The sequence below is a fragment of the Camellia sinensis genome, chromosome 1 (genome assembly GCF_055761805.1).
Source record: "Camellia sinensis isolate YWXY chromosome 1, ASM5576180v1, whole genome shotgun sequence".
NCBI lineage: Eukaryota > Viridiplantae > Streptophyta > Magnoliopsida > Ericales > Theaceae > Camellia > Camellia sinensis.
Window position 1 is genome coordinate 85754707 of NC_138961.1, and position 14382 is coordinate 85769088.

Genomic DNA, 14382 nt, shown 5'->3' on the forward strand with positions numbered 1-14382 from the left:
ATGTCAAATTGAGATATGTCAATTTGCCACTCAAGTTTACAATCAAATTTGACATACTAAATTTTAAGAGTTTGAGGGGAGATGGTACATACTAAAAAAAAGAAGGAATAAACTACAAATATATTTTTTGAGATTTGCTTAAAATATAGATTGTATAATGTAATTTGAAAAATTATAAATATCTCATTGTCAAAATTTTTTATATAACATAATCAACCAAAAAAAATAAAATTCATAATTATTTTTCTATACAATAATAAAATTACCTATATTATTAATTGAAACATATTTCTAACATCATTAAAAACTATTAATTGATTTAATAATTTATTAATAAAATGGGTGATTTGTTATTAAATTAGAAATCTTAGGAGTAAAATGTAATTTTGAGAATTATAAGGAATAATTCGTATTTTAATTAAATTTTAAGAAATGTATTATAATTTATCTAAAAAAAAAAAAAAACCAAAAAGTCCTAGGATCCACTCCCAATAAAAGTGCTTACATGGGATGTTTGGCAATAGTTTTTTTTTTTTTGGTTAAGCTAAAATAACATTAAAAGATAAAATAAATTAAAATAATTAATAAGATAAAATATTATAACAAATTTATAATTATTTTTTTCCCACAAACATTACGTAAAAAAAAAAAAAATCGAACCTCTTTTTCAAATATAATTATTTTAATTAAATTAAAATAATAATTACTTTAATTAAATTAAAATAACTTATATGCTGTGCAAAACAGTTTGAATTGAAATTTTTTTTTTTTTTTTTTTTCACTTTGTTACATCACTGTTGCAACTCTCAGTCCCCATAATTTCCCTCACCAGAAAACAGTTTGAATTGGAAACAAATTTTTTTCTTCTTTGTTTTATCATTGTTGCGATTCTCAGCGAAGAAACAAATGAAAAGGGAATGACTCAGATCTCGGCCGTCCTTTGAGCGAGAGATTCTGCAGAATGACGTCGGCTCTGATTGCGATCAGAGACGCCGCGGCCGCCGTCGACAGCGACGGCCTGTACTCCCCGGCGAAGGAGAAGGCCCCCAATAGGGGGGGTCTACAGCGGCCGCTCCCCGCTTCTCCACCGGCGCCTCCGCCAGCTTCTCGATGGTCCTAGGGTCAAGCTTCTTCTCTTTCTTTGCCTTCTTTGCCTCCTTGTTTTGTTCGCCTCCAGGCTCGATTCTTTGATGGGTTGGAACCCTCACTACCCTTCTTTCGTCTCTTCTCCTTGCAGGTAGGTTTGCCTTCTTCTGTGTCTCTGCAACTTTCAGTTCAGTTTGTTCATAAAATAACAACAATCATAAACCTCTTGTTTATTGGGGAAGATTATTGTGCTGTGAAAGATTGATTTTGTGGAGTGCAATCCTATTTTATATAGTTGGGTTTTTAAAATTAGTTTAGATAAATCAATTTTGGTATCAAATAATGAATCTGCGTTCTGTTATTGGAAATGAAATATTGTTTAAGTTGTAGCTTGTAGGTGATAGTTCTATATTGAGCTCTTTAATGCATACATATTTTGCTGTCAATAAGTTATATAGTCATCTTACCATCTTTATGAACTAATTCCCTCATTTACCCTGCGATCAACGCTGTACATTCTTTTATGCGGAATGTAATAACCTCGGTAGTATGTTTGTTTTACACGGTTAATGTGGGGGATCAGGATATTTCATCCTCACCTGAATCGATTGTGCTCGGCAAACACTTACGCCAATTGGGGACGTGCCGAGGTGACACTCGGCACACACACATACACCTGCTAGTCTTACCTCGTCCAAAAGGTACGATTGTGACATGACAGGATTGTATCAAAGGGGAGGTAGGTGAGAAAGGATGAATGTCCTGTGCAAAAGGCGGAGCAGAGTCAGTAGGGTGACAGTGAAGGCACCTGGTCCAGCTCAGATGTGGGGGAGCAAGGCCCAAGTTGTCTAAACTACATGCACTTCACATATCCTCATCAAAAAGAGAGTGAGCACACGGCCGCAACCTCTATAAATATGGGAAGAGAAGACTGCCCAGATGAAAGGTTTATTGTTTTCCCCCCAGGATAAGTAACACACTATGGTCATGTTTGTTTGGGCGGACTGGATTAGCATTCCCATGACTAATAGTCCTAGGACTACGAATATGTTGGATTATGAATCCTATTTTAACTAATAGTCAAGTTTAAAATAATTAGTCCGTACTTCAATTGTTTAACCAAACATTGGATTAATAATTTTATTGGACTATTAATCCAATCCCAAGCTCATGTCCACCCAAACAAACATGACCTATATCTGAGTTCTAACTCAACTATCGGAGTGTTTATCTGATAGACTCCTTTGCTGGACTCTAGTGGGTTGTTACCTTGTGTAGGGCCAATCCAAAGTTTTTAAAGCTGCAAGCGCTAAGCCAGGCGTTATACCCCCTCACGGGTCGGGACGTAAGGCACTAAGGCGTAAGCTTTTTGATTTTTGATTTTTATATTTTTATAAAATATAATTAATTAAAAATATCATAAAAAGGAGTTTTAAAAAAATATCAACTAAAATTTAATAAAACCATTCCAAGCATAGAAACTTAATGAATTTATTAAAGTTATTAATGAATTTACTTCTAAGTTTCATAAACAAAACCAAACGCTAACACAAAGGGTGCTTTTAAATACACCCACAAGTATTTTCTTCTCCCATTATATGTATCATCACTAAAGACATTAATATATATTGGCGTACAATGATATTTTGTGTGTATTTGAAAAAGAGGCCAGCGACAAAATTACATATCAAGATTTGAGAGACGAAGGGAGAGAAATTGGGAGAAACATAGAAGATTGAAATCAACGCCTTCATGGATCAGAAGCCAATGAATTGTTGAATCAAAACCCGAGGTTTGCCTTCTTGTTGTATTTTCTGAGACGCCTCTTATTTGTCCATATTTTATTTTTATTTTTATTTTTATACCTTAGTACTCGTGAGGCTTGCGTCTCGACTATTGAAGGGGAAAATGCATGTCTAAGGCAGCTACCTTGGCCAAGATGCCTATGCCTGGTTGGTGTCGAGCATAAAACTAAACGCCTTGAGGCATTGCCCTGCCTTGTCCTAATGCACGCCTCTGCTTTGCCTTTGAAAACACTGGACTAGTTGAGTAGCATGAGTACGCCAAGTAAAGAAGGAGAATTATATGTCCCACACCCACTTAATTCATGTGAAATATGCTTCCCAAAGTGGATTAAAGAAATATGCACATGTCATATATGATGAGAGTTTGAGATACATATAACAATATAACAATATATTCAAAATATTTCTACTCCAAAAACAAACAAAAAGCCTAACAGTCTATAAGTGCTCTAATCTCGTTACTCAGTCTACTCTAAAGATTGATCATTAGCAAGCATTGGTCACCACCACCAGATGCATCTCACACAATTAGCCTTACCATATGGATCATAGAAAGGTGGCAAGGGATCAAATTGTGCAACTCGTCTAAGATCATCTATTTGCTAAAATATATCATGATAGTGATCAAGGGCGAAACCATGATTTAATTTAAGGGGGCATCAAGAACAATAATTCAATTTAGTAGTGTCATACAAAAGCATAATTAGTAAAAGAAAAAAAAAATATTAGTATGTACTATATACATTAAATTCTAAAAACAATAGGAAAAAGTTCATCAAAAAAGGAAAGAACTCACCCTGTTGGGGTGGAGGTGGGGCGGATTAGATTTCCATCCCTACTCGATACACTGAACAATTCTATCTAACCTCTGATATATACTCCCTTGTCTAGCCATAATACTATTTAAGATAACATGAATGTCCGTGAGTGGAGCAGAAGGAAGAAGAGGGTTGATGCAAATGCAATAGGGGAACAAGGGCAACAAGATGAACATGGCACAAATGAGCCATGCTACGTGTAAATGTAATATCACTCATCTATCTCAACCTCTGAGAAGCTGCAAAACAAACACTAGATTATTTAAAAGATGTGTAATCAAGACAGGGAAGACATGACTACAACGACGTGTATCCTGAGTGACATCATAAATAATGTGACAAATCAAGAAACAATGCCAATGACAACACAAGTGCCAACAACACGAAGCAATTGACCTATCTCAATAGTGAGAACGGTCCCTTGGGATAGAGTAGCAGACAAACAAATGCAAGAGTTTGTACGCATAGGTTAAATGCGTATGGGTTAACCTATTTGCTAGCTCCTTTGCTTTAGTGGTCGTCTCTTTCCTGGTGATTGAAATGCTTAGTGTTTCCCTTGGCTTGATCCAATGCCACTTTACTTGTGATTGAAATGCTTATTCTTTCCCTGGCTTAATCTAATGCCTCTTCTTTTGAGTGTTTCCCCCGCCTGTACTTGTTCGCTCTCGGGTCAAGTGTGGCCCTCCATAACAATCGCTCTGTCATTTTCTCATCGAGCAGTCTCTTCTAAGTGGTCTTCTTTGATCTGCAAAAGGCACTTTGACGCTACCAATGTTTGCCTAGGTCATATGGCCTAGGAATTTTCTTAAGATTAGTGTAACGATCACTGGGCCTCCAAGCAACTTCATGACCCTTGCTCAGGATCTCCAGAGGATAAGAGTTGAGGGCTCATTAATGTGCCTTATCGTATTCTGTAGAAGGGTTTGCACTTTAATTGAGCTCTGTGTGTGTGTGTGTGTGTGTGAGAGAGAGAGAGAGAGAGAGAGAGAGAGAGAGAGAGAGGGCTCTTACAAGACAAAGCCAACCTTTGACCAACGCACGTGATACTCTATAAAATGTATCACACCTACCTATTATAGTGCCTTGATAAAGATTTTGAGATTTACGTACCTACAGACGAGTCGACATCACTCTGATATGACTCTCAATGTTTGAGTGTGGGTGCAAATAGTAGTTGAGAACCTTTGGATTGTTGAACCATGGGGATGAGCCACCCTGAGTGTGGGATGTTGCATTATTGTGCATGGGTGGCTGTTCCCTATGGTTCGACTCTTCTATAAAAAGAAGTCCTTTTCCATGCATACAACACATGTATTAGCTAACTCATTTCTCTAGAGCCCAAAAGCTCTCTATTATCACCCTCTCTATCTTTCCGTCCGAGAGTGCGTCGACTTCCTGCTTCTACCTCCCTGTGGGTTCCTTTCCATCTTAGTGCCTACCATCTTCTAGAACGCCCCACTTTGCCACCTCATGGCTGACCTTCCACTTTATATTTTACTGCTATTTTGTTATTGTATATGGATTTTTCTCTTACTTAAGCTTAAGAAAATTGCCCTATTTCCATCTAGTTATATTCATTTTTAAACTAAGATAAATTTTGTTTGGAGTAAGTTCTCATACTCTCAAACTAAGAAGCGTGGACACGGACACGTGACACGACACGGACACGCTGACACGTTAATTTTCAAAAAATGAAGGACACAACACGTAGGGGACACGCGTGAAATATGTAATTTTATATATTTATTATATGTTATATATATTAATATATCATTCAAAGATAATAAAAAATGCAATATGATACTAATTCTTATAAATTTATATGATTTTTGTTTTATTATTGTATCTTAAGTTATTTTGTTTAAACTTATAATTAGTTTCACATGTATCCAATCGATAGACACGTGTGTTTATGTGATTGACATGTGTGTCTTCCAAGTATCTAAAGAGTGTTCGGCTGTTTAAAAAAATTTAAAAATTAGGACACGTTTTGAAGAGTGTCGTACATGTGTCCTAAGAGTGTCCAAAGAGTGTCGGTGTCCGACACGGACACGACACGGATACGTCACCTTCTTAGAAGTGTCCGTGCTTCTTAGCTCTCAAATTCTTTTCATCAATAACTTGTTAAACAGTTTCTTACCCTTCTTGTCAATTGGTGGTTTAGGTGAATAAATCTTCTTTTGATTTGAGTATTTTCTACTACTTGCTCTTTACAGATTCTGCAAGACTGCAGCAAATTTGTTTACCATAGCATATGATATTTCAAAATCAAATTGAACTGTGTGAGTTGGGAAGGGTTGTTACTGCTTTCACATCATCATTTATTGCAATTGTGTACAAGAATGGGGTATTAATGTTTTGTTTGTTCTCCAATGTTACAAAATAGTATATGTGGATGACTTTTGTATCTTCTTGTAGCTAATGCAATGCCCTAATTAGATTATATGTATATTAGTTTCATAGCTTCTCGTTCTTCTTTTCTATAATGTGCTTATCTACGAAGCACGAACACTTCAAAATAGGCACCGTAGCGGTGTTGGACACGGGGGTACGTGCCAGACACGTATGGTGTGTGCCATATTTTTTTTTAATTTTTAATTTTTGGTATGGGACACGGCGGGGTAAGAAAGCCCTAATCAAAGAGAAGAAGAGACCTAATCCAAAATCAGAAGGGAAAAAAAAAAAAAAAAAAAAAAAAAAGAAGAGAAGAGAAAAGTGAACATGCGATTTTGTCGTCAATTTCGTTTGTCACCTCTGTCTCTTGCCTCTCGCCCCCGTCGATCTCCATTCATTGAGCGAAGTTGATCACCGATCTCTTCTCTCTCTCTCTCTCTCTCTCTCTCTCTCTCTTGTCTCTGTCGTTTGTCTCTCTCTTGTCTATTCTATATATATATACGAAGAAGCATGGACAAGACACAGACATGCGGACATGCAATTTTTTTTTTAAAATGTAGGACACGACACGTTGGGGACACGTGCAAACATATAATTTTATATATTTATTATAAGTCACATTTTTAAATATTTTATATTTATTTTATATAAAATATTTAATTTTATCAAATTTATCAATCTTAATTATGCTATTTTAGTAAAAAAATTAATTTTTTTTTGAAAAAAATGTTCCTTAGCATGTCCCCAACGTGTCCTTGATGTGTCTGAATGTGTCTTCAGCGTGTCTTTAACGTGTCCTCAACGTGTCTACAATGTGTCCCAAGTGTCCTGGTGTGCCTGACTCTCTACAGTGTGTCCGATACGTGTCCAGAGCATGTGCGGTGCATGTCCGTGTCCGACATGTGTCGGACACCAGTGCGTCATCTCCGGAGAGGTGTCTATGCTTCATAGTATATATGCAATAATAAATATATATACAATATACAATAATAATATACAATATTTTTTAAATATCATATATATATACAATATTTTTCATGTACAATAAGTATCATATTGTATTTTGTTTTGTTTATTAAGTGTAGTGGCTTTACAAATACATATATAAAATTTAAAAAAAAAAATTAGAGTTTTATTTATTGCAAATACATATATATAATTAAAAAAAAAAAAAAAAAAATTTGCCGTGTCCTCCGTTGTGTTCGTGTCCTCATTTTTTTGAAATCGCCGAATGCTTCATAGGTGCTTATATTCATCTATATGTATTTCTTCTATAGATGCTTCTCTAAAAAGAATTCATCCAGTTTGTCTCCGGTTCTAGAAGATTTGAGTATGTTTAAAATTTAATTAATATTACTTGAAATGATTTTTTGATACAATTTAATGTTATAAATAACTTTATCTTCACATATTTTTTCAGAGGTGGCTACACAGTACTCATCAACACATGGAAACGGAATTCTCTTCTTAAGCAATCTGTTGCTCATTATGCATCCTGTGGTGGGACTGATGCGATACATGTAGTGTGGAGTGCAAGTGATCCGCCATCACATAGTCTAAAAGCATACGTTAATAATATTGTGCTGTCAAAGTCACAGACATCTCAGAAAACCAACTTTAAGTTTGACATAAATAAGGAGGATAATTTAAACAAAAGATTTAAGCCAATTGAAGATCTCAAAACAGATGCAATTTTTTCAGTCGATGTTGATGTAATTGTTCCGTGCCGTACCCTGGATTTTGCATTTGCTGTATGGCAAACTGCTCCATTTACTATGGTGGGATTTGTTCCTCGCATGCATTGGCTGGATCAGGAGGTTAGTTGTTTCATATCTACAGCGATATTCTTCAGTACTTTTTTAGGTGTTGTTTTGGGGGGGAAACTCAAGAACCCGGTCCGCTGAGGATGAGGCTGAGGCTGACTTCCTAAGAAGCACGGACACTTCTACGAAGGTAATGTGTCGTGTCTGACACCAACACGACATAACACTCATCGGCTATGTTACACAGACTCTTCAAAATAAATCAAATACCCATGTCGGACACCCGACACTCGGATAAGGGTATGAGATATGTGTCGGATACTTTTCAAGGGATACTTATATAATTTATATAATTATTTATAACACTATTATTATGTGTATATTTTGTTGTATAATTGCTATAAATGTATTTTTGACATTGTAAGTTACATATAGTACCATTTATCTCACATACTTGATTAAAAATATAAAAATATAACATTTTCTTGCCGAGTCCGCGTATCCTTAAATTTGTGGTTTGATGAGTCCAACCTCTACCTGACACCCATACCTGAGTCCATGTAACATAGCTCACTGGACACTTCCTAACACTTCAACAGACATAAAACACATTCCAAGTTTGAATAAACTTGGAATCCAATGATAAAACAAGGTGGAATTACATCCCAATGGGAGAATTTTTTTTTTTTACAGAAAACCACTTGCACCCCACATGTTTTTGTACTTTTTTTTTTTATCTGTTCTACTGTGTTGAAATTCCCCCATAAAACAAAAACAATGTAAATTATACCTATTTTTCTCTTTTAGACCTTAAAAAATTATTATCTTTGACTTATATACATATAACATATAATAATTATTTATCCTTATATGTGACATATAATAAATATATAAAATTATATATTTTGCACAAGTCTCCCGTTACATTTTTTGAAAATATTCATGTCGGCATGTCCGTGTCCGTATACGTATCCGTGTCCGTGTCGGTGCTTCTTAGCTGACTGGTTTTATGGTGGATAGTGTTTGCTAAAGCCACTTTCTTCTGCAGTGCTTGAAATCTGCATGGAAATAAGTTGCAAAATAAGCTCTTCCTGAAACCAACTCTTTATTGGTATTCATGGATGGGACCTGATCTGAAGCACTTCTTGAGACTTCCAAACAACCTCTTAAAGGTGCACTAGTATTAGGATTTATGCTGATGATACATTTCCATGTATATTGTACGAGGTCACTCCTACACTAGAATGCAGAAACCTTGTTAGACGGGCAAGAAGTTTTTCTTCTTGTTTAAATTTTTGTGATTTTCATTTGTTCAAAGATTCTTCTTGTACTTAATATAATACACTGCTATGCTTGCCTTTCATCCAATAATAAGCTGTTTAACACTTGCCGTGTTGCATGAAAAAACCAACCATACAGTGCCACTACCTTAAGGCCCTATATCATTCGTTCAAAGATTCCAACATCTATTTTTATTGAACGCTACCTACTTATTTGCTTTAGATGCTACCCTATTCAAACCTATTCAATATGTTTTACAGTTTTTTTATTTGCTTTCTTCTTCCCTTTTTCGATTTTGTGTATGCAAATTTAGAAATTAGTTGCCATGAACCCAAGCCCACTTCTTAAAATCTGATTATCTAGAAATATTTTAATAATCTCTTTGAACTGCCTTACTGTGCATACTTTTTCCACTAGCAAGCTAAAAAATTAAAAGTAATTGAATGAGATCTCTTATTGTTAGTGAAATTATCTTTGGTATACTCCAGCTATGACATCTTTTTGTCATATACCAGCTAAAATTGTCCTGCTAATGTAGAGAGGATATATGCGCTTATCAACAATTGTTTTTTGTGCTAGTCCTATCAGATTTTAGAATAGGATAAACCTTTTCTTAAGCATTTCACCTTTCATTTTACAGGAAGTTTATTGTCAGATAATCACTTACTAACACAGCAGCTCTGAGCATCTATATGTATCTGACCCTGGAAATCTACTTTTTCTTTTCTTCCTTCTCTCTCATGGAATTTCATTTTGTTCACTGCATCCCCTGGGACAATGAAGTCTTGGACGTGAACTTGTGTGGTGCCTTTTATTATCTAAAGTTAATCCCAATCTTCTCTGCTTTTTGTTTGATATTGTTCTTTCATCTAATTCAGAAAAATGGCATCACATGTTTCAAGTATGAAGGATGGTGGTCAGTTTGGTGGATGGGCACTTACAGTATGGTTCTCTCCAAAGCAGCATTCTTTCACAGGAAGTATTTAGATTTGTACACTCATAAAATGCCCTCGTCGATTTATGATTACATAACCAGAGAGAGGTATCACCAAATCAGATGATTAACCGATTTTTTCCTACTTTTCTGATGAGACTGAATGTATGGTTGATGTATAAATTTACTTATTTATTTTCCCAGAAGCTGTGAAGACATTGCAATGTCCCTGCTTATTGCAAATGCCACTGATGCGCCCCCAATATGGGTCAAAGGTATTGGCTGCACCTCTTTCTTCCTTCTTTCCTTTTCATTTATGTTCTATTTTTATGCATTTGCTGAACTCTGGATATGCCTAGGAGATGCTCATTTTTATTATCTGATCAATCTGAACTATGTTTGGTTTACAGATACTCTCTCAAAGATGTTTTTCATAGAAAATTGGGCAAATTACACTAATAGTCCTTATAGTTTAGGGCTCGTGTCACTTTAGTCCATAACTTTTCAATTGTGACACATTTGACCTTAAATTTTGAATCTTGTTTCAAATAAGGACAATTGAACATACCATTGCTTAATTTCAAGGGCAAAATTGTCAATTTGATAAAATATAAATTAATTTGACAAAAATAAATGTCAAAAAAATATTGCAAAATTTTTAAAAATTATTTCTACCTACCAAAGATAAAATTATGTAAAATTGATAAAAATTAATAAAAATTGCATGATTAATTTTTAAAAATTAATTTTACGTGATCATCATCCAAATACATAACAAAAATTAATTTGGTAAAATAAAATAAAATAAATGTCTAAAAGATTTATCAATTTTATATAATTTTATCTTTAGTAGGTAGAAATAATTTAAAAAAATTCAAAAATAATTTTTGAAATTTATTTTTGTCAAATTAAATTATATTTTATCAAATTGACGAATTTGCCCTAAAAAAATCCAATAGTATCTTCAATTGTCCTTATTTGGAACAAGATTTAAAATTCATGGTCAAATGTGTCACAATTGAAAAGTCAGGGACCAAAGTAACACAAACTCCAAACTACAGGGACCGTTGGTGTAATTCACCCTAAAAAATTTTGATAGTCTGATCCGAGTGAACTTTATCAGAACATTCAAAATATCTGATCATTTATCATGTTGTGGGTTCAAACCTGAGGGCACTACTAAGAGATGTTGATTTTCCATTTTAACAAAAAGTAAGGTCCAATAAAGGGTCTAATCATTTAAATTTTGTCATGTTTGTCGTTTAGTTGGGACCAAGGTTTTAAAAAGTAGCCGCAACCGTTACGTAACGCCGTTACGTAACGGTTTTGGAGGTTACCGCCACCCGTTACGGCCGCTTTTGCAGTGTGATTGAGATTCACAGATGTATCGGCCGTAGCGGCTGCCGTAGCGGTTGTAACGGTGCCGTAACAGCCGTAACAGCCTGTTACGCACCGTTACGTAACGGTTCCAAACTGTTTCTTCCGAAAAAACACACAAAAAAAAGTTGAAAATGGGGAAAGAGGGATAGAGAGAAGAGAGAAGATAAAGAAAGAAAATGAAGGAGCAAGAGATAGAGAGAGAAGAGGGAAGATGAAGAACATGTTATTGATTGTTGAAACTGTAAGACCTATGCTATTCTATTCAGCTGCTATCACTAAACCATTTTGTTTGTGTGTGTCTATCTATATATTGTTTGAAAATAATAATAATAATAAGTGTGGTTATTATCTATTTGGTTTGGTTAAAATATGTATATATATATATATATATATATATATATATTTAGGCTCTTATTTATTCTCTTACTTTTGTCATTATTAATCTTATATATAATAGTTAGTGATTGATTTTTTATATAATATAAAGTCATTAATTATTAAAATAAAATGTAAAAAACTCAGTTTATAGTGATTTAAAAATATGAAATATATTACATCATACTTAAAAATTTACAAAAATTGATCAATATTTATTTTTAACCCAATAAATATGATCATGGAAAAAAAAAATATGCGTATCGGTAAGTTTTTTTCAAATTGTGCGAAAAATAAAAAAATTCACGGTTCCGGTTACCGCAACCGTTACACTACGGCCTTTACGCCCCGCAACCGCAACCGCGTCACCGCCACCGTTACGGCGACTGCAACCGCTTTTCAGAACCTTGGTTGGGACATTTGAGTATTGGCTGCAAAGCCACATAAACAATGTGATCATAAATTACACTAACAGTGACGAGCATTCTTAATCTTGTGCACGATATGAATCTGGCTCTGCATGTTCAATGCATCACAGACTTTACATTCCACTGACTATTTCTTGACACTTTCTTTGCCCCACTTAAAAAAAATCCTGGTGTGTCTTATGGTTTCTAAAAATTTGTCCCCAGCATGACTCCCCACAATAAAGGGTTGGGCTACCCCTAGGTAATTAGACTGTAAAGTTTTGGTGTACCTATTAGAAACATGAGTGATACCATATTCATGTCAAATTAACAGGAGGTTTGATTGAGTTACCTGCTTTAAGAAGCGTAGTTGACATTAGAGCTAAACAGCTGGCTTTTGGTAATCAAACCTTCAAAGCATGATTTTGAATACAAGCAGCATGCTACTAGACAAAGCGGTAGAGTGCTGCACCCTAGATGGCAAAAGTCCAGTAGCCGAAAGCTAAGTTAACAAATGATGGTTTGCTGCCAAAGCAAGCTACCCAACTAACAATTTGTCTCAAATTAAAGCCAAACCTTGCTCTCAATGCATAATATACAGTTTGCTGGAGGCATGGTGCACACGACATGGGTTTGCTAGAGTTCTTTAAGAATGAAGCCTTCCCTAGGATCTGGACAGCTCGATCAACTGTTGAAAAATAAAAAAAGTTGGCTTAGAGTTCATGCTACTTGCAGATCAAAATAGGATATGTCCTCTAATGGGCTTGAGGAGTGGTGGTGCCACTAGATGCACTATGGGTGGTGGGATGGTGTGGCAAGTTGGCTACTGTTGGTTAGGTTGGGTCTTGGGTGCTGCTGGGCATCTGTGGGGGTAGAGGATTGTATGTGGCATGAGTCTACTTTGTGTTCTTTAACATGAAAGAGAGAAAAAAAAAAAAAAAAAAACACGAAAAAGGGAAAAAAATAATATGAAACTTATGTTGCAGACTTGCAGTGTGGGAGTGAGGAGGAAGAAGGATAGGAGGGGAGGAGAAGGAGAAGGGAAGGAAAGAAAAAACGGAAAGAGAGAAAGTTGAGAGCGTGTTGTGGTGGTGGCATAGAGAAGAAAATTGGAGAAATAAATAAGGGTAATGTTGACTTTTCACAAAAACTGTCAGCAGAGTTACACTTTACACTTTCCAAACAAGAAGGATTCTAACTTGAAGGGAGTTATGTTGTTTTCAAACTAAAACACAAGGGAATAAAATGTAATTAACCCTTATTTATTTGTAAAAATTCCTATCACAGTTTTGTTGACAGAAGTCTATGTAAAAACCTGATTGTTTTGCAGTTGCACCTTAGCTTCAAGAATTGGTATCACATCAGTCTCATAATTTTCACACCTTCCTGCTTAGGTAGTTAATGGTGGGCTCTCGTAAAGATTGCTAGGATGATTGTTGGCTAACAACCTACACTTTTTGACGAGCCATTTGCTTAAGGTGCTGTTCATGATTTTGCTGGGAAGATATATGAGATTGGATCATCATCAGGCATAAGCAGTCTAATAGGGCACAGCAAGAGAAGAAATAAATGCCTGAATGATTTCATCTCCCTGTATGGGACGATGCCTCTTGTACCAACTAACGTAAAAGCTGTTGATGCAAGACATGAATGGTTCTGGTAAAGAAGCTGATTGATTTGTTTGGCACCCACGGTCCTGTGACTGTTGCACACGATCACAGTTTGTTCAGTATTTTGTGCATCGTTCTCTTAGAGTGAATACGCTATTTAGCAAACACTTAATTTGATGTTAACACAACTCTTCCCACTTGCATTTTGAACTTTCCACTTGTATATGTTTAGGGTCTTTGTATTTCTTTGGCTTATTGATTTTGTTGTAATTTTTTAACTATTTGTTGGACTTTTTATTCATAGTTAAACTTTCAATTGATGTAAGTTCTCATGATATGCTTCCATGAGGTTTTGAACCGGCCAGATATTAGCATCAATGGGTTAAAAGCCATTAGAAAGTCCAAGTGTACATAAGATTCTCTCAGAATGGGATGCAGTACAGATCTGAGATAAAATGTGAGTTTTACTTGTGGACTACTTTTGTGGTCCCACCACCTTTAGATACTTTTATCTCAGATCTCTGTTTCA

The 14382-nt window shown here is 35.3% G+C and overlaps 1 protein-coding gene across 4 annotated transcripts; it reads left to right on the plus strand.

Moving 5' to 3' along the window:
- Window positions 1-780: 780 nt before the first annotated feature.
- On the plus strand, window positions 781-14178 carry LOC114283293 (glycosylinositol phosphorylceramide mannosyl transferase 1). Of its 4 annotated transcripts, none has more exons than XM_082880700.1 (5): window positions 781-1237; window positions 7524-7920; window positions 10026-10189; window positions 10286-10356; window positions 13642-14178. In XM_082880700.1, exons 1-5 carry the CDS (start codon window positions 1191-1193, stop codon window positions 13659-13661), a joined length of 699 nt encoding a protein of 232 aa, XP_082736826.1. In that variant the 5' UTR covers window positions 781-1190; the 3' UTR covers window positions 13662-14178. The 4 variants fall into 4 exon arrangements, with proteins under 4 accessions (XP_082736826.1, XP_082736829.1, XP_082736834.1 ...); XM_082880703.1 differs by having other exon boundaries at window positions 782-1237; window positions 13574-14178; XM_082880708.1 differs by having other exon boundaries at window positions 782-1237; window positions 13638-14178.
- The last annotated feature ends 204 nt before the right edge of the window (window positions 14179-14382 follow it).